General features: G+C 38.9%; 1 protein-coding gene across 1 annotated transcript; it reads right to left on the reverse strand.

The window, feature by feature from the left end:
• Nucleotides 1-1,065: 1,065 nt before the first annotated feature.
• Nucleotides 1,066-27,942, reverse strand: LOC110848711 (probable 3',5'-cyclic phosphodiesterase pde-5; the record flags this gene model as incomplete). The annotated part of the gene is made up of 29 exons (XM_035851421.1): nucleotides 1,066-2,727; nucleotides 2,912-2,962; nucleotides 3,126-3,160; nucleotides 3,254-3,360; nucleotides 3,716-3,885; nucleotides 5,607-5,765; nucleotides 5,881-5,973; nucleotides 6,051-6,192; nucleotides 7,022-7,149; nucleotides 7,212-7,283; nucleotides 7,393-7,437; nucleotides 7,571-7,596; nucleotides 7,672-7,740; nucleotides 7,827-7,877; nucleotides 7,950-7,975; nucleotides 8,081-8,186; nucleotides 8,263-8,332; nucleotides 8,424-8,438; nucleotides 8,531-8,549; nucleotides 8,630-8,711; nucleotides 8,786-8,812; nucleotides 8,879-8,936; nucleotides 9,020-9,103; nucleotides 9,321-9,471; nucleotides 10,091-10,209; nucleotides 10,284-10,324; nucleotides 10,399-10,584; nucleotides 25,863-26,243; nucleotides 27,825-27,942. Coding segments are annotated over 29 exons (3,231 nt in total), but the record flags the coding sequence as incomplete, so codon positions are not given.
• Nucleotides 27,943-27,967: the final 25 nt, after the last annotated feature.

A 27,967-nucleotide genomic window follows, 5' to 3' on the forward strand; every position in this document is an offset into this window, starting at 1 on the left:
GTGAAGTTACGACAGACAATAGAAAGAGTAACAGCGGAAATGGGGACAGTGAGAATTCTAATGATTTATCGGGCTCCTACTTGCAAAATGATAGTGTCATGCAAAATGAAGATCAAAATGGGGACGATGACGAGGAAAGCTTCCACTCCAGGTATGGCACTACCACTTCCGCAAACGATAATGTGGATTGGATGAAATCTCCGACTTCCTCCAATACTATGGTATTTTTCATTGCCTCATATTAATAAATTCCCTTTTCATTTGATATTCGCAAATAAATAAGTAGATTAATCATTTTTAGGCCTCTTTTCCTCCCCTGATTTCCAACCCGTATGACTCCTTGGACACAAGTTATTACAACCCTACACAATTTTTCCAACGATTGTCCAGTACAAGTGTTCGAAAAGGAAAGCCCAAGCGTGGAGGTGCTTCCGGTAGCCGTATCAGTAAGGGAAAGAAATCTCAACCAGCTGCTGGAAAAGCGAAGGAGAAAGCCGCAGCAAAGAGGTTTTTTATGTATAATTGACAATGATAAATGTAATACATATGTGCATATATCAAATCTCATTACAAAATTACGCTAAATTTCTGCAGGAAATCCGGAGCGAATAATAGCAGTGCACCGGATATCAATCAAGTCATAGAATTAGACCCCAGCCCTGGTGAAAGTGATGCAACTAACCAGTCTGTCTCAATTTATGGCAATATGGAAGATGGTATTAGTCCTACTGAGTCAACTCAAAATGGGAGTAACGACGAGCCGGTTGTCGAAACAATTGAAGAATCTCCGGATAAAAGTTACTTCGATTATACCTCCACATTTCTTGATGAGACAGAAAACTTGCGCGATGTGTAATCTTATTGATGGAAAGTTTTTTTACACGAACTATTCTTATGTATCATCTTTTGTTAGCTGAGCTTATGCATAGTTTATTTACTTGCTGTTTGATTTTTTCGATTAATCGTCTTTCAGTCAATGCATAAATGTAAATTTTAGTGAAAGATGTTTCAGTTACTTTTTATAGTCGATCATTTGATAGTAAATAAATTTATGAAACAACGTCATTCAATTTGGCATAATATAGTCTTTAATGTTGAACATAAATAGCATCATCAAATAGTTAAAATTGTAAGTAGAAGTGTTTTTTTTGTAATTACCTTTAAAATATTTTGTCCTCATATTTCCATTAAATTTGCATACGTACATACATTTTCATTCAGGTTGAAATTATGTGTCTATGTTACTACATAAATTGAGGTATACCCGAGAACAATCGAAATAGACTTTGTTGAATCAACTAATAATAAAAAGTTGCTTTTGTGAGGAAGATTACTTTTCTCAACTATAATAATATTTTCCAATATACCCGTAAAACTTGTCTAGTTTGCTATCTATATAAACTTTAATTTGTTCGTACTTTGAAGTCATAATGATGCACGTGCTAATATCGTGCCATGCTGAATGGTCACACGTGCTCATACATATTTATCCTTGAAATTCAGTTCATTTTACATATTAATATTTAACTTATCACCAACTTTTCAAACCTTTTTCAAGATAGTTGTACAATATTTGTCACATTCAAAACTCATCCTGCTGGTCAGCAATGTACATTATGCGTCTTTCTTAATGCAAGATAAGGATGACGATCAAAAGCTGGACGGGGTAAAGTGATTGTAAAGAATTAACATCTACATATATTTTAAATATGTGCACATACGTACAGTAATTTGTATCTGGGTGCTTAAAACGAAACTAACCTAATGATCCGCTAACTCAGAAATGTCACGTTTCCGCTTAAAGTGAAAGTCAGAAATTGGCAAAAAATTCCTGACCTATAAAATGGAAGATATGGAATACATCTGTCGAGCGACATTACATTTACTCGTTTGCATCACACACAATTATTATGCATCATTTATGTATTTTGTAGCTGCACAAAAAATTCGGGATGAATAATAATAATAATTATTATTATTCAATTATAATAATAATTATTATTATTATTTTAAATGTATGCAATTGTAATTACACCACAACGGTCATGGCATAAATAATTTTTTGTATCAACCGCACATAAAAATTTTACAAATTACAATGCGCAATAAGTATCTACTCGTTCTCTCTTAGCTTTTAACACCGTTGGTTATCTCGCTAGAAGAATTGCCGTTAACAGGTACAGGGGTCGACGTCCTAGGCGTTGTCATTCCTTTCTTCTTACTTTCACTCCCGGTCTCACTTTTTTCGCCGTCGCCGTCGCCATCATCATCATCGCCACCACCGTTATCCTCATAATCATCATTTCGCGCATCGCCACCATCGTCATCACCACCTTCTTGATTTTCTTCGGAAGATTGTGTTCGTGCTTTTTGCGAAGAACGTGACCCTGGCCGAGAAGAGTTTGGAGATATGTCAGGGGTACTCGGTCCATTGGTAATTAGAACGGTGGGAATTTCTTGTTCTGCTTTTTCCTCTACTTCCTCCACCTTCACATTTTCCTTCGTTCCCGCTTCCACAACAGGTTGTGCTCCCTGCTGTTCTTCGGCTTCTTTTAGCTCCCTGGCTTCTCGGAGGGCTTTCTTCTCCGCAGCGATTTCCGTCCAACGCTCCAAGTTGCGTTGAACCCCGGCCAGCAAGGGCTCCGATTCGGGGACAAGTTTCTCCAAGAGGGAGTAACAGGGGACGCAGATGCCAGAAAGAAATCCCACCTTGAACATCAATCTCTCCTAAATCAACTTGCTCTTGTAAAATATGTGTGCCTCGTACATACATGCGCATTTTTGTGCCATAAATTCCAGTATTTTTTTGTTATTAAATACAGAAAGTGTTTTGTAACCATCATCAATTAATCGTGAGAGTTGTTGTAAGGATTTTATGGCACACAAAATGCTCCAAGATTTTCACTGATACCTGGCTCGCAGCTTGTTCGTCTTTTTTATCTCGATCCATCATTGGAATGGGCTAATGAGAAAATTATGAAATGAATAAACTATAATTGAATCGTTGAAGGAATATGTTTATAATTTCAACAAATTAACAAAGCTTCCCTATTTTTGTAAGCCGGAATTTGACTCAGAACACCTTTCTCATTCTATAAGGTCGTAGCAGAAAAATAAAATCTTACCGTTCTCCCTGCTTGCTTCTCCAAATCGCCTTGTTCTAAGGGACAAAGTGTGAAAAAAATTAACACGCTAATTATTTGACAACATTTAAAATAATCGTCAAACGAACCCTAAAAACGTCTCAACTTACCATAAAACTCTTCGAAAATTACTCGAACAGTTTCAACCTGTGCATCCCACGCCTTCGTGGATGCACACAGATCCGCTGCGGTCATAGCTATGGCTTCGATAAGGAGTCTGAAAATACACCAAAATGGCATTCATTTCACGGTGGTGAAAGTAAGCTTCTTTACTTTAAAAGGAATTCGTAGGCAGCATTAGGAGACAGGGATTATTTCATATCTTTCCCCAAATCTCTAGACAGTTAAATTCTGCCAGCAGAGTTTCACCAGAGAAAATGAAAAAAGTGGGATTGGTGAAAGTTTAAAATTTGTTTCCATCATATGCAAAATCCATTATCAAGTTTTTTAATCTAAAACCCAAACTAAAGTAATTTATCGGGAACTTTTTTTAGCTGATTCGTCGTTTAAAAAATGAGATGAATTTCTCCTCTTAAAATCGATTAAATTCGTTGTTAAGCTTGATTACACACCTGTGATCTGGAACCGTCCAGGAGAAGGCTTCCCTTTGAACCAAATCGAAAAGTCTCGCCTTGTTTGGGAAGAACAATGCCAAGTCCGTGGCTAAAATGCAATGCTTTATGTTTCCAAGAGCTTGTTTGTACTCTTCCGAACTCAACTTTGAGAATATGTTGTGGCCCTCCTGCAAGGAATCGAGGAAAGCAAGATTAAAACCACTGTCACACTGTTGGATTAAACCAAAATGAAAATTGGAAGGTTCTGCGAATAAGCTTGTTTCTGATTGACAAAAATATTTGCAATGTGTACAGTAGTCTGGTTGGCATTGATTATATGTCATTCTTGGAATGGAGGTCTCCCAGCGCATGCTCTCAGATTTTTATAAAATTATTGTCAATCGATTACGAATATTCTATTTGCGGAAGACACGATCTGCTAAATAATGCTCAGTTTGGCGGACATATTTGTATCCAAAGAGGAGAAACCAAGTGTTTAAACGTTTAGTGAAACTTAATCTGCCTCATTTTCTTACCAAAGGAAAATAGAAAGGAATGTTGTTACATATGTACATACATTACAAGGTCCCTAAAAAGGGGAAATCTTAGTGAGGTAGTGCAATCATAACTAATAAATAAAATTAGATTGCATAACCTTTGCATCACCGCTCTCAGTTCCATTTTTAACTTGTAGCATTAATCTTTTAAGTATAACACTTGCCCCCTCAAAACGTACGATGAATTTGTCTGAATAGAATATCCAAATTAATATATTTAATTAAAATTATTGATGAGTATCTTTTTTAAACAAATAAGTACGTACATAGTTCACAATTGTTTAGCCATTATATTTTGTATGTCTCAGGTAATTTAATCCACTTCTCTTTAAGTTAGACACTTAAAGTTTAAGTTTCACTTAAAGTGTTTTAAGTGTTTAAGTGTTTAAAGTTGTCAAATTTCCAAATTTCCTGTACGCTTTCTCCTCTTCTGATGCAAATATCTCTGCCCGACCTGAGCATTGGGAGATAGTGCCTTTTCAAGTTTCATATTACTTAAATTTGTGATCGATTGACACTAATTTCATCAAAATCTGCGAGCATACGTTGGGAGACCTCCATTCTGAGCTTATGAAAACAACACGACGAGTAACATCTGTACGCCATATTATGCCTGATTTTGCAATACTACACGACCCGCATGGGAATTGGTTGCTCCGTCACAGTAGTCAAAACTCAGGAGAATATGTATGCAGATAGATATAAAATCATCACTTTCATTGGCACGATCAACCCGTATATTTGGCACATGTATCCCATGATGAGATTCTCATCTACCTTTCACCACCACCACCTTTCTCTTCACTCACTCACTCACTCACCCACCACGACGATCATCATCATCCTCCTTGTCGTGACTTTCTTTCCAACCAACCAATTCATTTCCATTCGACGGAAGAGACTTGGTGATTGAGCAGACGAGCGAGTGCATGCCGTTCGGGTGAAAGGCAAATGAATTGAATCCTGATAAGGAAGGATCGGGTGCGGGTTAGTGATACGTATAAATGCTCCAGGCAGGAGAAAATTGAAATTCAATCCTGTGACCAAAATTCTAAATCACAGGTTGTAAACGGTATAATATGAAAGTCTAGATCCTCCGATCCTCCTCCTCCTCCAAATCCGTCAAATTCAACCCCACGGGCGTGAGATGAATGTTTATTACTTGCCAACCTTTTCGCTCCAATTTCTCACAAAGCTTATCTCAAAAATGGACTTGGTGATGAAATCCACACACCGTAAGGAAAAAGAGGTGGGACATACATGGTCCAATTTTGATGCTAAATTTTGTCCAACTGGATAACCAGTTATTCAAGTGAAAGGAAGAGCAGGAGAGTGAAAACTGTATCTCTCACCTGCTGCAGAATTGTGACCGTTTGGTTAAAATGGTGATGCTCCATGGTGGACGTTGTGTAAATTGATGCCAATGGAGAAGAAGAGTCCAACATGAACTTGTTACTTCGTCCCCGATGATCCAAATCGTGGCACAAGCAGCCCACAAAGAGAGCCAAACACTGCGAACAGAATTAAAGGGGTAAGCTAAGCTATCTAGTCAATTCTGGTCGTTTCGGAGGACTATTTTGAGTGGAAATTTTATTTGCTTTTGGTATGAGAGCATAATATATTTACCTCTAAAGGTCGGAATGCATTACTCTTTTTGAGGATGCAATACATCGAGTTGGCAACTGCAAATCCGTGTGTCCAGTTGTGATATGGCACTCTCTGGTCAATAGATAAATAGTTATGTTAGTTTTTGCGCGTTCTTCGTCTTTACTCACTTGCTAAATATTATGTCTCACCCGATAGTTCTTCCTAACCGTGAGGACAAACCTGTACAAGTGATCAGAGTCGAAACGGCTGAGCCCAAAGAGATCGATGAACATGTAGAGCGTGTAATGGACTTTCAGATTATCATCGACGGACATGGAGACAAAGTAATAACTGGAATAAGCACAGGAATGAAATTGATGAAATATACATTATTGTAAAAAGTAGTGGGGAATTTGAGATTATCATCTCACTCAGCCGTTCTCGCTTTTATGCGGATAATAAGCTTCCCATCACTGGACAGGGTATATATGTATGTATGCAAGTATCTGTGTTTATGGTTATGCCATTGGGCAAGTATGACTGTTACGTAACTATTATATCGTAAAATTTATAGTGCCAAAGCACTGCCCCAATTTCTCACAGGATTCATGTTATGACGCGTACTTAAGGGGTGAAAGCCCTTTATAAGATGGTTATGTCCGTCCGTCCGTTAGTTCGATAACGAAAAGACAGAAACCTGAAACTTTCAACGCTAACTTCTAACCTCAAGGCGCAGGGTCAGTTCTGAGATGGTCACTGTAGGTCACACCGGTCAGGTTTAAAAGGTCAAAAAAGGCTAAATTGCATATGTATATCAATTTGTACAGAAAATTAACCCAGCACCAATGACAACCTTTCTTTTGGCCCCAAAGGTCACGAAAAGGTCACCAAATGTTAAAGATTCTTATGTCAAAAATGTCTTAAACACGTCAGACGTGTCAATTTTAACAGATTTCCCACGGGCAAAAACAATACAATATTCATTTTCACTGCTTTCACCCCTTTGTTACACGCGTTATAACGGATTATTAGTCTTCACATTACCACCAAGTTACTACCACTGACTGACTACTGACGAATGTCTTTCTTCACACGGAGAAACTAACTTGGCGTGTGTGTAAAGAACAGAGGAGAGGAATTCTCCTCCCAAGTAGAAAACTCTTAGGAGGGAGAAACTTACTCATCCAGTCCAAGGACATTTGAGGGAACGCCATGGGCTTTGAACGTAATGAATTCATTGTCGTGGCAAGTGTTGTGGTACGAGAGAACTTCTAATGCCACCTTAAACTTTTGCTCAGATCGGCGAATCTAAACACATATAAACTCCAGTAATTATTCTTAACTCTAAATATTAATGGCTTTCCTCACACCTTGTCGTACAGTTTCGCGTGATGAAGGGCAAGACCACAGTAAACTGCGAAGGTCTGAAAGGCTTCCTCATCCTGAAAAATAATAATTTATTCATTAAGACTAATCCTCATGTATTTACATACATTTGCTTTCACCTCTTTTTCAAGGGTTATTTTAAGTAAATTTTAGTATTTAACTAACTTCTTTGGTAAAACCTCCCGACCTCTTGTTCACCATTTGGACGACCTGGTTAAAAAATAATAGTATAACAGGAGGCTAATTTAATTTCAAATTTTTCTAAATTATTCTTGAGTTAATTGTATGAAAATTTGTGTTAATGACTGTCGAGAAAATTTAATGTAAACCTCGAAACTCTTACCCCGATAACTGTGGCACGGATGAAAACTGTTGAAACAACAAAACTATTATGTCGCAATTTCCTTCCAAAATTTCAAGTTAGTTTTAGCAGAAATAGTGTACCTGGCATACAAAGTATACTTTTGGTATGATACCCAGTGACCTGATCAACTGCCCGATTGAAACGCTCATCTAAATAGGTATGAAAAAATATATGATAAATATAAATATATATATGAAAGTATATCCTTGGAAGAACTCCGCAGATGTAAACTTACCGGCATACGCATCAGAGATGTTTAGGACTTGACCTGTTGCGGCAACTTGTCCTAAAATGATATTATGATTAAAATACATGTATTTAATATGCAAATTATTCTTTTACTAATTGAAGCTTTTACCAGCTATTCCTGTTCCGATTGAGAATCTACAGAGAAAATTAATTAGCTCAATTGTTATCAAATATGGATTAGAATTAGAATTAGAATATGCGTGCTTATCTTGAGGGGATGCTTATCTTAAAATTTCGTACCTAATCTCTTTGGCAGGTTCCTTCGTATTCGCGTCCTGATTCAAGACCAAGTCTTGGCCACCACCCATGTCAAAGAGACGGGCGTAAAGCTCTTTGTTTTTATTATCTGAGGCGTGAAAGGAAAATAAAAACTGTGGCTTTCTATCCCATTTTATGCGCGTTTTACTCGGAAATTTACTCACCCAGCAAGAACAAGGAAGCTCTATCGGCGTCTACGAGTTTCTGAGCATAATTCATCACCTTCTTGATAAGCTGGAAATTAAATTCATTAAACATTCATTCATTTAATATACCACGTTGTGCAAGCTTGGCTTTAATGAAACTAGTAAACCGAAATTCTTACAGTGTCCATTGAGACCTAATAATCAGATAATAATCATCATTACATAATGAACATTTGAATAATTACATTTCTTCTCTGCATATTTATCGGAATATTTTATAACTTACCATGTCTTGAAAAATTGACCTGTAAAAGAGAAAGTTTATTCATGTACATGTATTTATTTACGATGTGGCGTCACACATATTCAAATGTTTATCACTCACTTTACGACGTTTAAGAGAAAGTCATTAAGTTTCTTTTGTTTGTTCATCACCGCATTAAGTTCCGCGTAATGCAGCGCAATTCCTGAGCAATGACGTTAACACGTGCTTACTTGCGAATTATTTATGATGTAAATTTACGAGAATTATAAAACTAACCTCCCCAAATTACGTAGCTGTTCACCACTAAAAATTTAAAAATTCATAAAATTCATAACGAACGAACTAATAAAAATGGAAAATAGAAGCTACCTTCTTCATCCTCCGTATAAAACGGCGTCCCAACATTGACTCTGTGCAGTTCTACCACCTTTAAATTATCATTGCAAAAATAAATACCCCAACAATCGCACACCTGCAAATAAATTGGCTCATTATTCCTATTTATCTCACCCCTGCGAGATCACCATCCGCCCTGATTATCGGATGACAAAGGATATGCAGAGCATTCCTGGACTCTGGATTTTCACCGAGTCCCTAGAAATAAGAAGAATTGTCTCAAAGTCAGGAAAATTTGTTTGCTTTTTAATCTCATTTCCGGTAAATTGGTAAATGGTCAGGTGTTGGGAGCAGAAATGCAGTCCAGGGCCATTTACATGTTTAATTAATTAAATGGTTAATAAATTGATTCTTATTTATTTGGCGAAAGTGGAGAAAGTTGCATTAGAAAAACTTAAATATCTCGGTTAGTTACCTCAGGAAATCGGGCTTCTGCCTCCGCCCGTGAAAGTCTTATAGGTCCACGCCTTTGTCCCGCGTAGCTCGCCATCGTCAATCCCTCCGACATGGAATATATTCTCGGCTCCACCACCCCAATCTTCTCCGTCGACGAACTGTTGCTGTTGCTGGCACAAAAGGAGAACGTCGTAAATAGAGAGATTTTCTTGACACAGAATTTCTCAACGGGTGCCGACCGACCGTCTTTGTGTCGAATTGAGGACATTTACAGAATTTTCAAAAGCAGTCTTGGTCATCCCTTTGCGCAATTTTAATGCGAAAGTGAGTCATTCTATTTTATGGACGTCATATTTTTGACGTGCCGAGAAGAAGTCATTTTTCTAAAAGCTTAGATATTTTTCTACAATGTTGCTTGCTCCGTCCATCTCTAAAGTCCCAAATGAACGGAGAAAAAAAGAAAGCTATAGCCGTAACATTTATCAAAAAAAGGATGAACCGACTCCTTCACTGTTGCACAATAAAAGTCTTTTAAAAACACGTGATAGAAATAAAATGTCTCTTTTGAAGAAAGTCGGCGAGTGAGAAATATATACGTCTCATAAATTCTGCACGGTTTTTAGTTGAGGAGGACCAACTGCAAATGAAGGCTACTCAAGAATGTCAATTATTTTGAGACACTCGAGAGATTACTTCATCTTCGTGAAATGATTTCGGGGAATAAAAGCACAAAAAAAATTGACATTGTCCCACGAGGAAATCTTATAAATTAATAAATTATTTACTTACTTGGTATTGTTGTTTGCCACGTATCGCTGCAACTCGTCCGTATTCCTGTTGCATAAATAGAGGGTAAAACTGTCCGCTGAGACGGCAGATGAGATGCACAACGCCAACTCCCACATAACCTGGATAAAAGCGATAACCCATCGATTATGCAGGAAACCAATTTGGTTACCGATAAATTCCAAAGATTACTCACACTGCCTTCTTGAGAATTTCGTTGTAAAGACTTTGCCAGCTCTGGGGAATACAATTTTGGTATAAATTTCAACCGCTGGATGAGAAATGATGTGTCTAATTTATTAAAAAGTTACCTTGCAACATATTTTTCCGAGTATCCGAACCACTTCCATATTTCCACCGGGAAAGAGAACTTTTCCTGCTGTGGGCCACCTTCTGCCGATCTATCAACCAGCACTCGAGCGTCTCCTGGTCCACGTTGCGGGTCACATATGACTCCAAAAAGTCGGGATTAGCCACCAAAAATTCCTCGACTTGATCTGAATACGGATTAAAGCATAGCAAAAAAACCAAATTAAAACACGTGGATGGCACCCTTCCACTTTCAAGTTCATTCTTTAGCAGAGAAACGCTATGCGATGCGACGTATGAGAAAATTATGACCAGATTGCGTTACACAAATCTACTTTAGCATTAATGGATATTATATGCATCTAAATATGTAAATAAGTCAAGTGCTACACATAACTATGTACAGGCTGGACATTTTATGACTAATTGTGATGATTCCATACCTGATTCTCCCTGATTTACTGCAACAGAAAAAGTGAATACCGTATATAAAGCAACTTGTTGAAGGAATATATAAATTATGTATGCGTCGATCTTGTCGATTTTTTTGCTGGTACACGATACCAACAGTGTGTCAAGTTCTTATTCTTCAACTTGTGCGTACAATTTGAAACCTTCCGTCATACATAATAAATCATGCAACATTTACTAATAACTTCTGTCCCACTTTCAATCATGCTCGGAACTGGATGCTCAGAAGGAAGACATTGTTTTGTACCCAGACAAATTATAAATTTCATGGTTCAACTGGCCTGATGAATTCCATGCAGTCGTTTTACTGCTCGTGCATGCATGCAGGCAGCCAGGACATAAAGCAGTATTTAGCGCAGCAGGCAGTGCGTCGATTTGTACTCAATATTATACGATTAATCTGCTCATGGTTTTGACATGGCTTGCCTGCCACGGGTGACTGGGAGTAATAAATGATTCGATTTTACAAGAGCATATCAACTTCACTGTGCACGCGTTTAAGGTTACCAAGTGCAATCTGTCATATTATCGCGATATTCCAGCAGCCAAAGTCGACTCAACTTTCAAACGCTACCATTTTGTCTTGGATGGATAGGAAGACAATGTTCCATTGAATTATTTCCTATCTCGGGTTAACAAACTGTTCGAAAATAAAATAAACGTGATGTCTGGAGCGCAACCATTTCATATTATCCGTTTTATGAGACTCGTTCTGCTCGATGTTGTAGCCTAGTTCTCGCTCATTTCACCAAGCCCATTTGATACTCGGTCGGTGGAACCAAACCACGGCTACGTACATAAGTATTACCACACTACATTAAATTTCACATTCGATATTCGCATCACACTATCAACTCCACTAATAGGATAATAACATAAAAGTGGGAATAAACTTGGTAAAACTAAAGCCAGACTGGCTCCGTCCGTGGATATCTATGTATGAAAGCAGTGTGTACTACTAAAGTAAAGCATAACTGTAGATATGTGTGTACAGTAAGTCAAATAATTCTAGAGGCAACTTCAATCATCGTTTATCTCGGTAAAAGATACAAATCTAAAGTTTTGCACACAGATTCTTGAGCGTTTTTGTGGTTGAGCCATCATGATTCGGTTTTAAAGAAATGTCACACAGGTCACAGGTTACAATTTTTTGACCTCAGAACCACAAAATCAGGTTACTATTAGAAAATTTTTTACCTTGTGTTTTTATAGTTATAAACCTGAGGCAACTCATTCTGAGCATTTTGATTTGCAAAACACCTCTGCAATTTTTTATAGCGAGTTTTTGAAAAGCTATAACATTGCGTTTATGGGAGAAAGCTTCGAAACCTGCGCTTTTCAAAGTACCTAGAACTATTCGACATACTGTATATATCCCACCCATCACGAGTACCCACATAAACAACACATTTAGCAGAACAGAACATAATGGGCTCGTCACGTCAAAATACAGGAAGTAAATACTACATTTGTGAAAAGTAAAAAGCGCAGAAAAATACTTTGTCAGTTTTCCTACATGCACAAAGTAATACAATATTGACACGAGTATGTACATGTTGTATTGTTGATGACACGCTTGGGAGGAGAAAACAGTCTCGTCAAGGTTGACACCATAGAACAAAATTCCAAATGTCATGACATGATAATAACGTATTATTCTCTCCCCTTCGTTGCCTGGTTGGTTGATTTACTTAGAATTCGACTCACACTATCTACAACTTTTCCGCTAAATTCTCTCCAGAACTCCGGATTTACACAAACCGTCTAATCAGCATTTCTCTCCAGTTTGTTGTGATTAGCTTAGCTTAGCGACCTGTTCACCAAACAGAGGAGGACGAGAAGCGGCAATCAGAACGACTTCATTTGTGACCTGATTGTAACCTGACTAAAACGCAGAATTTCGTAGGTTACAAGGACAAAAACATTTTCGAATTATTCATTTCGAGATGCTCCTGAATGCAATCAATTCCAGTGTCAACTTTCTTTTCAAAACCCGTCGAAATTCATGCACTTTCTTTCAATCTACAAGTGTGCCCATAATATAATTTTTCGTCATGAAACAAGATTATTACTGCGCCCAATCCCATTTCCTATATCATTTCGTATTTGTTGAATTGTGAGAGCAACAAGGAAACCAACTCAACTTTCTCTCCCCTATTAACCTCCTCCTTATCTGGAGCGTAACTAAACCGAGTTCCATTGCCAACCAACTGCTAATCTCGTCACACACGAGGCATAGTTTTCTCCACTGGCTGCTGCCTATCTCGATGTGTTGATGTGAATGGGAGAAAGTTGAAGGATGCTTTTGTCCCGACAAAGAGGAAGATTCGTATATGGACAGAATGCCTCCATTCAACCAAACGAAACCAAAAGAGAGTAGTCTTATTATTGTAGGGTGAAGCCCTATTTATGGGTTTGCCTTGTCCGTCCGTCTGTACGTGCTCAAACTATTGAACGGATTCGAATTATTTCGACTTTGGTTTTCACTAACGTGTTCCTAATTTTTGAAGCACAGAAAGCTCGAAGATGGGCGTTGTAGGTCATAAGGTCACGGCCCTATACGGTCAAAAATGGCGAATTTTTTGTTTCTACCGTTTTAGACGTGGTCCGAGGCAGGGATTTCAGAAATTGACATACTTTCGGCGTAGGATAGCCCCGTGACTGTGTAAATAAGATTAAACGCCAAAATGTCGAATTTTTAGTCTCGAGCATTTTAGGCGAAAACGAATATCCCATTTGGTTTCACCCTATTGCTACATTCGTTTGCCACGGTTTATTTATTTACTGTTGTGTGGTGCTCATTCCACTGTGAAAGAAGAACAAGTTCCTCATTTCTCGTCTCTCGGAATGACTGTACCACTTTCACTTGCTTTCTCCTCGTGATCCTACTTACTTTATTTTCGCGAAAGCGGGGACGCGCTACTGAAAAGAGTTGATTGTTAATGAGTGGTATTATATTCGAATTACGACGCAGGCAACACTTTGACCACCAGCTTTTGTCCTTTATTTGGGAATCAGGCTCAAGGGCCAAAGTGGAATTTGGATGGGTGGGACGCCACTTGAAAGGATTTCCATCAACGCCCGGCTGGCTTTCCTAATCCCAAGTATGTTACTTACTTATCAAGATTAACTTTGTTATGCAGTGCGGATGGATGGTTGGATGGATAACCAAGTAGGAATAATAATACTGCGGAGATGATACTGCGCAGTGACCGCGGAAGCGTGGGGACAGGGGGACAATATCCCCATCATCTGCCCATGTTATATAAACCCCTCCCTCTCCAATCCTACAATGTTAATGCCCCCAGATGTCCCCACAACTTCCGCGGCAACTGATACTGGATGCATAATTCTACTGATATGCTACTTATGCATATGAATGCTTAATACTCTACATAGTTGCACTTATGTATGTATATAATTAGAATTATTAAGTAAGCCCGTCTATTATGAGATTTGCATCATAAAAGTATTTATTTATTTATATTATGTGTTACATACCTTCGGAAACTTCGTTCTTAACACACGAAGCCCCCATTTTTCCAGAATGGTAATTTTGCGTTTAAAATTGAACTAAGATTCACAATTCTGGTACTCATTTGGCACAGATATTTGCATAATCACATTTCGGTAGTGGTCGATGAGTAGAAATTATACAGTAAGTAATAGTTTGTCGTAGTATGTAAAGTTTGGGACAGTTTGAGTCATTTAAATTGGATGGAACTCGATGTCATCATCATCACCGGTTCCATAATTCATTCACATATTTAATGCTATTATGAGGTTGTCAATGAAATTGCACTCGGTTCGTCCCATCCCAACAACTTGATTCTAATCACGAAATTAGTGCTTATCACATTATCAAATCTGTTCACATTCGCAGGTTTACAATCAATAAGGTCAGCAGCAGGAGGGGACAAAGGCAGTATCATATCTCCTGTCACGTGACATGTTGCAACTGGAAAAATCGGGGTCGATGAAATTATATAACTTTTCAGCTCTCTGATAACAACGAGGCGTTCATTTCAGGACTTGATTTTTCTCTGAAGTTGGTTAGTGAACGTTACACAAAAAATGTTCGAAATCGATGGATTGATTAATACTAAAACAAGAACATTGCCCAAAACTGTGAGCAAGTTTCAATTATGAATTTATCTATTTCCGTCTCATGCAAACGGTTCCAAATACGTAGCTAGCTACTCCATTTCTTTTATGGAGAGAGCACCACCAAGTTTCTGCAAACTATTTCATACATTCGCATACGTATGTACGTACGTGGTGCTAAATTCGTCAACTAAAAGATAATTAGTCCCAGTTTCTCGACAAAGTGGTAGAGCGAGTAATTTCCAATTAACAATGACCAATCGTTAATCTAAATGAAATCAGCGTCACTCCATCAGTCAAGTTGCCACTTTAGTTTTCCTCCTCCCGTGATTCCGTCCGTACTGAATTTCAACTCAACTCTTATTTTCCTTTGTTGTATCCACTATACGGAAGCAAGAGAAGCGTTATTTCGTAAATATTTATTAGGCAGGACGAATTTGCCCAGGATATCGAATCTTTCCCATTCGTTGTTGTTGAAACTTTAGCACTTTGCTTTGACTTTCATCAGTCTCTTCTCTGACCTTTTTGTTAATTGTGGACTTCAATCACACAAACTGACATCGATGGCCGGAGTTCAAAAGACTGAAACTTTTCAATTTCTGCTACCAACCACGCCTGGCTAAACTTTGCTACCTCAACCTCACCACCACATTCCAACACATCGCTAATTAGACTCTAAACTGTGATACCACCAATTTCTGTGGCCCTGCGTAAGTAAACAAGTCCATCCAAGTAAAAGAATTTCTCCTATTGAACACTTTGATTTTAAATTCAATTTATTGCAAATGCCACATCAAATGACGGTCGTGACATTGTGTGACTTTATAAACACGTTTTATTGAAATAAAATATATCCTGTCTGGCCTGGCTGTGCGGAGAGATACGCTGTATCAGCAATCTCTTTTATTACGAGCTACATACATACCCTGCCTGTCTGGGTTGGAGGGATTAATTACCTATGCTAGCTTTTTTTGAAACTGACACTGATACTTATTTTATGGCAATGACTCTGCAAAGCCACAGATCCAGTCTGCTGGGCGAAATGATAATAATAATAATTTAGACTGGGTCGTGTTCTTCGCAGATACCACATCACATCACATCACACGAATATACATATCTCTTCGGTTGTAAATTGACCTGCACATTCTGGAATTTCTAGCGAGACGTAATCATAAATATATATCACTGTCACCAGCAACGAATTCTCGGACTTGATCAATGACCGGTTAAGTTGCTCATCCAAATCTAACCTATCTCAACAACTGCGACATATCTGCAATCCATCAACAACTCTCTCAAACAAATCAATGAAATTGCATTTAAACTCAAGTCACGTTAACACAAACTTAAATTCAAAAACGTGTTGGCAGATGGTTGTTGGCTGCGTGTAGTTGTGTTCAAGTCGACAGCTCATGATACACTGAATTCAGAAGTACGTGTAACTCATCATCATGAACAAACAAACTGAAAATAATGAGTGATGATTATGATGCAATAATATTACGCAAAAACAGTATACCACGAACCAATATCGATCCTCACACTATTCTAAATTGCAAGCTACTTGCATATATTTCCGTTTTTAATTGCCATTACGTAAAGTAGGATGCAATTAAGGATGCAATTTCAATTAAACAACACAATTTCTTCGCGTTGCGCATTCTAATTAAAGAAGTGTCCACCTAATGAATCCAATCTAGTTAAGGTTTACCTCACATAAATAAATGAAATACAAGAAGGAGAGGAATCTTAAACCGTTTTATGCTTCTCTCTTATTTTATCTCAGAATGAGAATTATTCAAGGATTTCATTATACATTTCATTGCATCTGCTTCGTCTCGTCTTGCACAGAGTTTGCGTGTTCTTCTGATAAGATCTTTACAGCCTTTGTCAAGCAGAGAGACCTACCAAGGAGATTCAGACAAATAAAAATCGACATCTTGCATTGATTTGATGAGCAAACTTTATCGAGTGTCTATTGTGCAATCCGACTCATCACCATTCCACGCACATCCAAAGATTTTATGTTTAATTAAACAAGACAATATGACCGCTATAAAATGGTAAATCTTCACTGATAAAGTTGTCCTTTTCAACAACGAAATTTTACCGTTGTAGACAATTGGCAGAAAAAATTGGACAAAAAAACGAGACACAAGAAGAGGACGAGATACTTTAGTATACATAATAATCATAATTCTTTCAATCACAGTCAGAAAAGAGAGACGACAAAAATTGAATTGAGTAAGTCTGTCAAAATGGAAATTGAATGACTAGTAGTTTGACATCGAGACAGAACAGGTCTACTGCCTCGCTCTTGATAAGATAAGATAACTCAATTTTAAGGAGTCATAAAAACTGAGCGGGCCATTTTCCATGTCGGAGGAATATCAACTTGTCAAAAAATGATATGACAATGACGATACTATAGACCATTTTCTTGATCATCTAGAACCAATAAAGTTTTTTTCTACTATGAATGAGCAAACTCGTGTAAAGTAAAGTACTCAATCTTTGTCTAAGGAAAAAAATTCAATTTCATGATGAACTGTGTGTACTACTACTGCTTGTTGAATGTCAGATTGTCTCCCGATATCAAAACCCGATCAAATGGTGTCCCCCCAATCCTAAGTACTTTCATGTCCTATCAGTACAATCTTTTTCACGGGAGGAAGAAAGTGCTTCGGATGGGAAACGTAGGTAAGTAATCCTTTTAGAGGAGAGAAAATGTGTAAACATTTCACATCCGTCACGTCCTCTGCGAAAAGTTTCTCAAAAAGTTTCCCGTCACAAAAAAATACCACTCTGACCATTTTTTAAGTATGTTTAGTTTGAAATTTAACACCATAATTGACCAATAACCACCATCCTCCTAACACATTTATAGTCTAATGATCCATGTTATTCATGAACCCGGGGGAACATAATTTTCGCAAGATTTCATTTTAAGCCTAGTAATTTTGAGGCAAAACATCACAAAGTTTTATGTCCCCTAATGACTTAATATCTACGAAAGGAAAGAAAAAAGGAGCCAACTATTATAAAACAACCACTATTACCACCTCAACCTTATTCTTCTCCGACTTATTTTCCCTTTCATCCTTTCAACTTTCCTTTGAAACATGCAGGTCGACCAGACCAGGAAGAACAAACAAAGTAAACTAGACGAAAAAATACAACCGAACAGTGACCGCGGAAGCGTGGGGACAGAGGGACAATGTCCCCACCGTTATGTGATGTCCCCAGCATCTGCCCATGTTACATAACCTCCTCCCTCCTCTATCCTAGAATGTAGTACCCCCAGATGTCCCCACAGCTTCCGCGGTCACTGACCACGAAGGAACATCATATATACACTGGTCTGACCATACATTGTTTATTTTCTTCATTCTCTTTCCCACCCACCACCACAACCTTTCCCAAGATCCTCTTAATCTCCTAGTCTTTCGCAATTTGCACCAAGCCAACCAAATGAGACTCTCCCCTCCTCCTCCCGTCTTCTTTGTCTTTGAAGAAGATACACATAAAAATTAAGAGAAAAAGAGAAAAAAGGTTTTATTTTACTCGAGAGTGCAAACAAAAGCTTTCATCAAAGACAGAAAAAACACATTAGAAGAGCTCTTCTAGTTTGCCTTCATTTTATGGTAGGCTGACTTAAGAAGAAGAGGAGAAAGCTGAGAAGCACCAGATTCGTTTGAAAGTTGGTGCATAGCTCGTCCTCTTGTAATCGTTATTATTAAGAATAATTATAGAAACATACATTTTGTTTCTACATATGTACCTTTTCCAAAAGAAGTTTTTTTCTAATCCTAAAATCCTTTCCTACCACATTTCCATCTATTTTTCTGTATCTAGTAAAACCAGTCAACCACAAAATGCAATCTGTACGAGACATATTCCCAGAAGCAGCAACCACAGTCCAATTCAATTCTAGATATGACCAACTAGTTCATGTTGCTTGAGTTGGTCTGGTTTGGTGGTTTGGTGACGATTCATTCATATGCAGTGAGGTGGAAAGATGTGAAAAACAGTGAGAAGAAAGAACATACACAAAAGATGAACTCTATTCTATTCAATTCACTCTCTCTGACTGTTCTTCTGTGTGTGAGGTCTCGTAAAGAGCATCCAACTATCCTAAACAACCAGCCAACCGACCGCAAACAACAGAACAGGGTCGTGTGCTGACTAGGAGAAAAAATTCACATCACAATCAGAAGAAGACAAAGTGGGCTAAATTTCGTTTCTTTCGTTGCAAAGATTCTTCGTTTTACATGTGAGTGAGGTTTTCTCGTAGCAAATATATGTCTCAATCTGGAAAAGAGAAAGTGTTTGCTTTCCTTATCCTTCAGTGGTCTGGGATCGGATCAGATGCTCTTTTTCTGTCCAGTTCAGTACTAGTTGACTCCTCTCTTTCTCCGGCAGAATCTTGTATTCAGTCGGAAGAACATGCAACAAACTCTAATACAAAATACGAACCAAGTAAGTTTAGATGGATGCCATGTAAGCCAGGGCTTTCGAAACAAGTGTCCAATCCGTGGATTAAGTTGAGTCGGAAGGAAGGAAAGTGGGTTGGTTGGTTAGTTGGCTATCTATACGTGATTCGAATGTTGGTGGTTTTGGTTGAAAATTGGTCCACCTAATAATATCTACCTTGTAAAACTCGAGTACTTACATTTGAAGGGGAAAAATGATAGAAAAACAACAAGAAAGTTATGAAATATGTTTCCAGAGATCAGAGGTTATCCTCCGCAAATGTCCAAAAGTAAAGAAAGAAACCTGATCTGTCTGTTGCTTGTGAGAGTAAAGTTTGTAAAATAATGTACCTACAACAAACCTACGTCAACTACTTTACATGCTTCTTCTTCTTCCCCCTTTTACGATAACTGACTGAGCGATTGTTATCTCTTCAATTCCTAATCGAATTTCTCCACAAAAACTTCTTGCTTTCGTGGTGAGAGCGTATTTTCCATCTAAATAGATTTACAATTGGCTCACGATTTCATTTTCTCTACAAATCCAATCTTACAAACCGGCCGAGAGGTGGATGGATGGATGGATGCGTAGGTACGTATGACCACACACACACCGTCCGTCGTTATTGCCACTCGACTGACTCAAGAAAGTCAACCAAAGGCTAAGAACCAACAACAACTTGACTTTGTCCTAAAAGACAATTAAAGGATAAAAGATTTCTTGAGAGGTTCTCCTTCAGAAAGAACCGACAAATGAATTAGAGCCACGATGGTGCCGATGAAGAAGAAGAAGAAAAGTGAGAAACTACTAAATAAATTGGACCCTTTTCTTCTTTGGTCACTCGGTCTGCACAATTACACAATTTTTTCCACGTTTCACTTGTAGCCAGAAAGAGAGAGAGAGAAAACGTACCTCCAAAATGAACGCTATTATTATCATTTTTTGAGCTGAAAAGTTGAAATTGCCTGGCGGATGAGATTTATTTTATTCAAATTGGAATAAAACGTTGGGGATGAACAAGTATAATAATAGATTTCGACCACGTAGCAGGAGGAGAGACACAGCACGAAAAACTTGCTGACAATGCACCCCACCTACAAATAACATGATGCTCTTCCTTCCTCTCCTGCCAGACGGGATGAATTCTCTGAATGTATGTAGATAAAAATGTGAATCTAATGAAATTCAGAACGAGCCGGTTGGAAAATGAGAGGAATAAATGCGCTCCTACTGCTCCTCGAAGTCGTCGTTCTTCTCCAGAAACCTGGAGGGGACTGAATTTCACCACTTACTTTCCCCAACTAAACCCAGAGAGTTGGGTCGTCCGTGTGGTCTCCTCTCGTCGTCGTTCTCGTCCCATTTTCGCACACAGCAAAGTAAACCAACCAACCAAACTAAACCAACGGGTGTCTTGGCCGAGGAGGCAGAATGCATTTGGAGTTGGGAAGAAGAGCGGAGTGGTGGTGAAAGTGGAGAAAGTCTGACTGAAATTGCGAATCCAATTCATTTCTCCATTATATCTCCGATCAGATGAAAGCACTGTGACTACTACTTTACTACTACGACTCACTTTTTATTTGAGGAAAAAGCATGAACATTCCTCCTTCTTCTTCTTTTTTGCGAAAAAAGTTGTCACTCTTTACTCCGCGTGTGTGCATGCTCTTACTTCACCGAGGAGGAAAGTACGTAAGTAAATGAAGTCCACGGCATAAATCAACCAACTACTTTCCAGCCATCATGCACCCACACGTTGAGGCGCAGACTAGGTTTACAAAATATTTTAATATTTGCGAACCGCCACAACGCGTCCATTGTTGACCACGAATGAAGGATTTGGCCCTAAACACTCATGAATAAATGTCTCTAAACACTCAAAGTGAAGCTGCATGCACACTTAATTATGCGAGTCAAAGTGGGATAAAAACCCAGCCTGGTGTGCGAAATGGAGGGTGACAACTGCATATCCATCGCATGTGGGGCATGACACTCCTCATCTTTCTCCTCTCTCTGATGAGGGAGGGGAAAGTGATAGAATATCTTTACATACATGGACCTCGCTCCACGTATATTGACGCCATCCGGTTAACTTTTTATGTAAAGTGGAGACTTGATGATGACAATGCTATGCTGCTTCTACTACTGCCAGTCGTTGTCATCCGCGTCGTTGGTCGGTAGCTTCCAAAATCGCATCCACTGACGCAGGCAAACTCATCCTCAGTCAGTTGATTTCTTTGTGTGTTCCATCCAACAGCCTCCCTCCACTTTTCCTTATTTGCCTAAAACTGAATCCGCAGATTCTACGTAAGTAAGTGCATACATATCTATACGCTGCTCATATGTACGATCCCCATATTCCACCAGCTACTTACTTACTTACCTCGTTTCCTCCACACAACTTTCCAACTTCAACAACAACTTTCTCCATCACTACTTTATGTTATTTATCTTGCAATCTCGCGTCCAGTTTTCTCTACCTTCCGACCCAGCCAAGCCACGAAATTGACGAAATGTACTTTAATTCAAGTAAAAAGCAAGTTGGTAATTTTATACGGGGAGATTTCTTTTACCTTCCAGCAAAAACAGAAAGTCTGTTCAACATGGTTTTGTCGGTAGGAAAAAAAAATTAGGATTGGTTACAAGGGAAGGAAATTGTCCAACGGGGAGTTGTTATGTTTCGCCGATCTCATTACAAGATAGTCAATGTAAACTAGGCAACTTTCGTGTTTCCATTGGAAAAAAGTTCAACCAGCTTGGAAAGAGATTAGCATCCCTTTGCATGCGATTAATGTGGGAGATCTTTGCATACAAATTTTCTCTGGGTGATTGCATGCCAGAAGAGTATTGGGCTGGTTGGTTCCTGTTGCACGAAATGTATCTCTGTGAAGGGAAAATGTTCTAATTTGACAGGAAGAAGTCTGTTTTTGCACATGTTGCCTAAAGCTATCACTCTGTTGTTCAATGTATAAAAAAATTGGTTATACATTTTTTCAATCTTTTTTTGGAAGTGAGTGAGGATCATGTAAATATCTGTGGATGCAAGTAGCAGTTCTTGTTTTGCAGGCAGGTTAACCTTTGTGAGGGAACGTTTACTTTTCATCTGTGTTCAGTTTTCGTGTGTATGTATTGACAGAAATGTATAAGGTTGAGCTTATTGTTAGTTCCTACCTAAAATGATACAAAATTCGAACATTTTAAAAACTTGGTTCATGGTGTATCTAGAAGTAAACGGGAAGTAAAGTTGCATAAACTACTTTTGGTCACACAGTCGTACTTTCCAAAGATTCACACGAATGGAAAGTTGAGACCCTGAATATTACGATATTAAGCATTTCTAGTAATCTTGAAACTGATATGAGACATGTGCATATTTATTACACAATTTTCATAGTAAATATACGCTTTTCCTAGAGTTTTAATTAAATTAAATATGTATCAGATTTCTGGAATGTTTATAAGATTACTTCATACCAGAAATATGATTTAATAAAATATATTAACAGCATTCAAATCTCTTTCAATTTCAACCCCTCTTGAAATATGTCTCCAAAATGTGACATTAAGTACGCCGACAAATTCATTTTCCATTATTAATTCCATTACAGAAAATGCATGTATGTATGTAAAGGATGACGAAGCACAGCTTGTGATGCAATTTGCGCCTCGAAATTGCAAAAATTCTTCCATGCTCAACATTTGACATTTGAATTCCTCCACAACGTTCTCCTCTTGCCGAACCCATGCACCATCGCTTTTTATAATCGGGTGCACTAACAATTTTAAAAATTCGACATGCTGACCCTTCCCCACTAAAACAGAGTTGATATTGACTTTACTCGTGCCCTATTATTACCAAGCAGAGTGCCAAATTGCCTGTCGAACTCTAATCGAAAATCGATGCAAGTAGCGTGTAATCGAATGTTATGTGTGCAACATGGCAATAAGATACGTACATATGCATCGAACAAATCGTATCCTTCCTTCCTGCCATAATATGACGACAAATTTGTATCCTCTCGTAAACCGGTGCTGTAAAAATTTCCGCTTTAAAATCCGACCGGATTCTGGCTAAAAAGCCAAGCCAGGAACGCGGACCCCGATGAATGAACCCACCCATCACCCATTTGAAGTTATATATCTCAAGGAGCGAGTCAGAGACCATCAAAATTTTACAGCTTTCAGGCACATACGCAAGCCTTTTTATTGAGTTGGACCACTCTCTCCGACTTAAAAATAGGTGGAGAAAGAAGTCAGAAGTCAGAATTGTAGTGAGAATTTTAAATTGAAGAGGAGTCCCATTTTCGATACAGGAAAGAGGAAAGAAGCACATCTCTAAAATCCAGCACCCACAAAATTCGCCACTTAAACCCAAAGTCAGGAGAAGCTGAAGCCATGGTGGAAAACTCTTCCTCTTTTCCTCCGTCTTGATTTAACTGGATGCATTGAAACACATCACAAACAGAAAGAAAACTGGGAGAAAGTGAGCCCAATAAATTTGTCAAGACCACTTTCACTAAACCCAAACGAGTATCTTGGCCTGATCTGAATCACTTTTCTCCAATGGGACTCGCTCCTCCTGGGTTGAATGGTTCAGAGGAAGGTTATTGCATTAGAAAAGTGACTCGAGGCTTCTGGCCCCCATTATTCCCAACTGACTGCTGAGACTGCTTGGACAAGTTTAAAATGTTTGAATCTATTACCCCAAAAAGTTGTTGCTTGCTGTTTAAGTGCTAAACAAGCGAATGTAACTCTGCGTAAAGTTGGCGATTTATTTTCCAGCAATTTATTCCCTCAGAATAAACCAGGCCCCATTACACAGTAATTGCGAGGAAGATAAGGAATGACTTATTGCATGGAGACTGACTCAGCAGTCGTGGTGGTGGGGTGTGCATTGCACTAATGTCCTAGATTTGTCCACAGTCTTATATGTACGAATTAAGGTTAAATATATACATTTGAGTCCTTTCTTCTTATTATTATTGATTCGTGGAGGGGACCGCATACTTACTTCCTAACCAACTTTCAATTTATTTCTGCATTGCAAATCCCCCTGCAATTTTGGCTTATAAATGTTTAAGTCATTTCAGAAATAATTGGATGTCATACGTACATACGTAATCACAGGATTGCATAAGTCGCAATTACACCGAGACCCACGGACTGCAATCCGATTTCGGTGACTTACTTAGATATTTGTCAAAAGCTCAACTCTTCTTTACATCGTCCAATGAACCACGCAGAGCAAAGAAATTCCCCGAATGTCGTATCAAAATTGTAGGTTAAATAAAATTAAGGATTGTATTTAACCACGCAGAAGTTCCTCTTTTGAAGACGACGTATTTACCTATTTGAGTGAACTCACTGTCAAGATAAGGAGCGATTACAGTACAGTATGACAACTTAATTTGTGAATGGACAAACTTCTGGGGTATCTTTCTCTCCGCTTTCTCTCTGTTTAGACACAACCCCCAAATTATAAGCTGTGACGATATTATTTCCCACTGAATTAGGGGAGACCACTCGATAAATTGATCTACGTCTTAAATTACAGTGGGGGAGCAGCATCTATTTTCTTTAGTCAGACTATTTCTTTACCGAACGGAAATAAACAATAAAGGAAGGAATATGTGCTCACATTTCAGAAAACAAACATGCGCTGTGCTGTAACAAACGTGGATAATTTTGTCACAACAAGGTTAACACGCTGCAAAACATTTACGAAGTTGGTACAACAATTAAATAATATTAGAGTTGGTCCAACATGCATTTTCTCTCGCATGAATTTATCACCGTAACCCGGTTGGAACTCGTTTTCATTTTATTAAATCTTTCTCCCTGCAGGAGCCTCACTTGGCGAGGAGAGATTGGACCAACCAACTTACGTATGGAAACGAGAGACAACAAAAGTCATCCAGCTTGCCGAGACAACAACAACAACAAAACCACTCTTGATTTTATGATCCTCCGACATGGCTAACTTTCTCTGCACCCGCGGTGAAGTGAGAGAAACCGTCGGGTTGTTGTATATGAGGAGAAAGTTGGCTGGACTGGAGTGGAATACGACTTATGACATCACGCTCATAAATGCAACAACTGAGAATTCATTCAAAGAAGCTTGCTAACGACTTTCTTCTCTTTCATGCAGTATGTTGGGATTACATATCTTTCGTTATCTAGCTGTTCTACCCAGTGGCCGCGGAAGCTTGAGGGGACAGAGGGACAATGTCCCCACGGTTATTCGATGTCCCCATCATCTCCCCATCTTATATAGACCCCTCCCTCCCCTATCCTTCAATATTAATGTCCCCACGTGCCCCCACACCTTCCGCGGTCCCTGCTTGTTCTAGCCACGAGTGCATTAAAAGCATGTCGTATTATTAAGTGCACGCCATAAAAAGCAGACTAAATACATAAATACCCATCCGATCCCTCGAGTTAGCTCCACGATACGGACTTCTCGATCTTGATCTCGACCTCGACATTGATCCCGTGCTGCTGCCCCCCACCAACGGTCGCACGTGTGGAAATGCGGACGGCAGGCTGGTCGAGTTTGGGATGCAGCAGGATCGATGATACCGCGACGGGGTTGAACACGAAGTTGGGGACGCGGGGACGGAGGCTGACCCTGGCGGCTTGACCAAACTACCATAACCACCACCCCCACTGCTGAAGTATCCGCCCACACTGTTGGTCGACGAGCGGCGATGCGTCGGAGATGGGATCCTGCTCGGGGTGGGTGTTGGACTCTTGCCGTCGCTGCAGGGACTGAGCAGGCGACGACTCCGATTCCTTTCGTCACCTATGTGGCATAATTAGATTGGGGAAAAATGGCGTGTTAATTGGTTAGTCGTTTTATTGGAAGGGATGGATTAATTATTGAAGCGATTAATATAATTAATAAATAATTAGTTAGAGCGAGATTAGTGTGATTCGTCAACAAACTACTCATATACATATCTGTTAAAGATTGTTGAAAGCAATACGGGCAAAATTTCTGCAAATCGCAAATATACTTACAAACATTTCCCTGTTTTTGAGATGAAGAAATTGCGAAAACAATACTCAATCCTACATTTATTATTGGGATGCCGTGTTCGTATCCTAAATAATTCAACGCATCAATCTGTCTTATTACTTATAGAGCAATTCCTCCTTTTAATAATTTACTATGTAATTGACTAAAGTGCACTTAGGTAATTTGATGTGATGTGATGGAAAAGTTTGGCAAACGTGTTTTTCCAGATCCGGCCTAAAGGAAGGAGGGATTGTCATGCAACAAGGTTCGGCAAAACAAGGCAAAAGGTGTGTCCTCATCAAGGAGGAGCACAGAGCATGATGATTAATCCGGCTTGGAAAGAACTCGACTAATGCAGTTTATTAATGGATGATCACATGAATAAATTGAATTAGTATTTAGCTTCTCTCGTGGCATGGGGTCATTTTGAACTAGTTTGCAAATTGATTTCAGTAAGTAATTTGCACGGTGACGTTAATTTAATGAACTGTACAATTACTTATCTACCAGCAGGTAGATAATCACCATTTACTTTGAAATTAAAAAGTGAAATTAGTCTGATTAGCACTGCCGTCCACTGCTCGTTCGTATGCAAACATTAAATCTGCCAAAGTACGCAGTAGTCACATCACAAATTGAAAAATGTACCTATGTATGCGTTATAAATTAATTAAAAGTACATAGTAGATGGACGGATGGAGAAGGACTTTGCTGACCTGGCGAAAGGTGAAATTCGGCACGGCTTTCATCCATAAATCCAGACATGCATGCATTCATTATTCAACGACGTGGAACAACAACAGGTTAAATACGTGGAGGTGTGTATGTACACATTTTGACTGTGATGACAACACCATTTACGAGGAAGGATGAATATGTACATAAACAACAAGATTGAATTATGGGGTTGACGTCAAATTTTAATTGTGTTGACTTCCTCCTTCTCGTCGTAACGTCTCTGTGTCTACAATCATGACCAGCCAGACCACCCCCTCCCGGTTGTCTATGAAAGTCGTAAAGCAACCAAGTCCGCTAATGGAATCAGGTCGTCGTAGGTGAGGAGCTAAACCAATACGGGGAATTGACGTGCCATAAATGAAATGAGAAATTGATTGCATCCCCCACAGGTCACTTATTGTTAGTACGTGATGAATAGTTACAAAACGCGGAGATAAAAGAGTTGTCCAATTTGCCAAATTACACACCTACTGATCATTTGTGGTTTTATGTGAAAAACACAATAGTAATTTCCACGTATTATTGTTGATAATTTGACTAGAATAAAACAATAATTTATGCCCTCCCGAGTTTATGGATCTGATCGTAGTTTTTCGTGGATTGGATAATAAACCGAAATGATCTTACCTGAATTGAGGGCAACTCCTAAACTTCCAGGAATCACGAGTGGAGGAAGTCTCCTGTTTCCTATGCCAAGTCCGGCCGTGTTCGGACCACCCCCACCACGTCCGCCCCCTCCAACACTGACTTGTCCACCGCCCCCTCTGTTC

Source organism: Folsomia candida, unplaced genomic scaffold (assembly GCF_002217175.1).
Source record: "Folsomia candida strain VU population unplaced genomic scaffold, ASM221717v1 Fcan01_Sc004, whole genome shotgun sequence".
Lineage (NCBI taxonomy): Eukaryota > Metazoa > Arthropoda > Collembola > Entomobryomorpha > Isotomidae > Folsomia > Folsomia candida.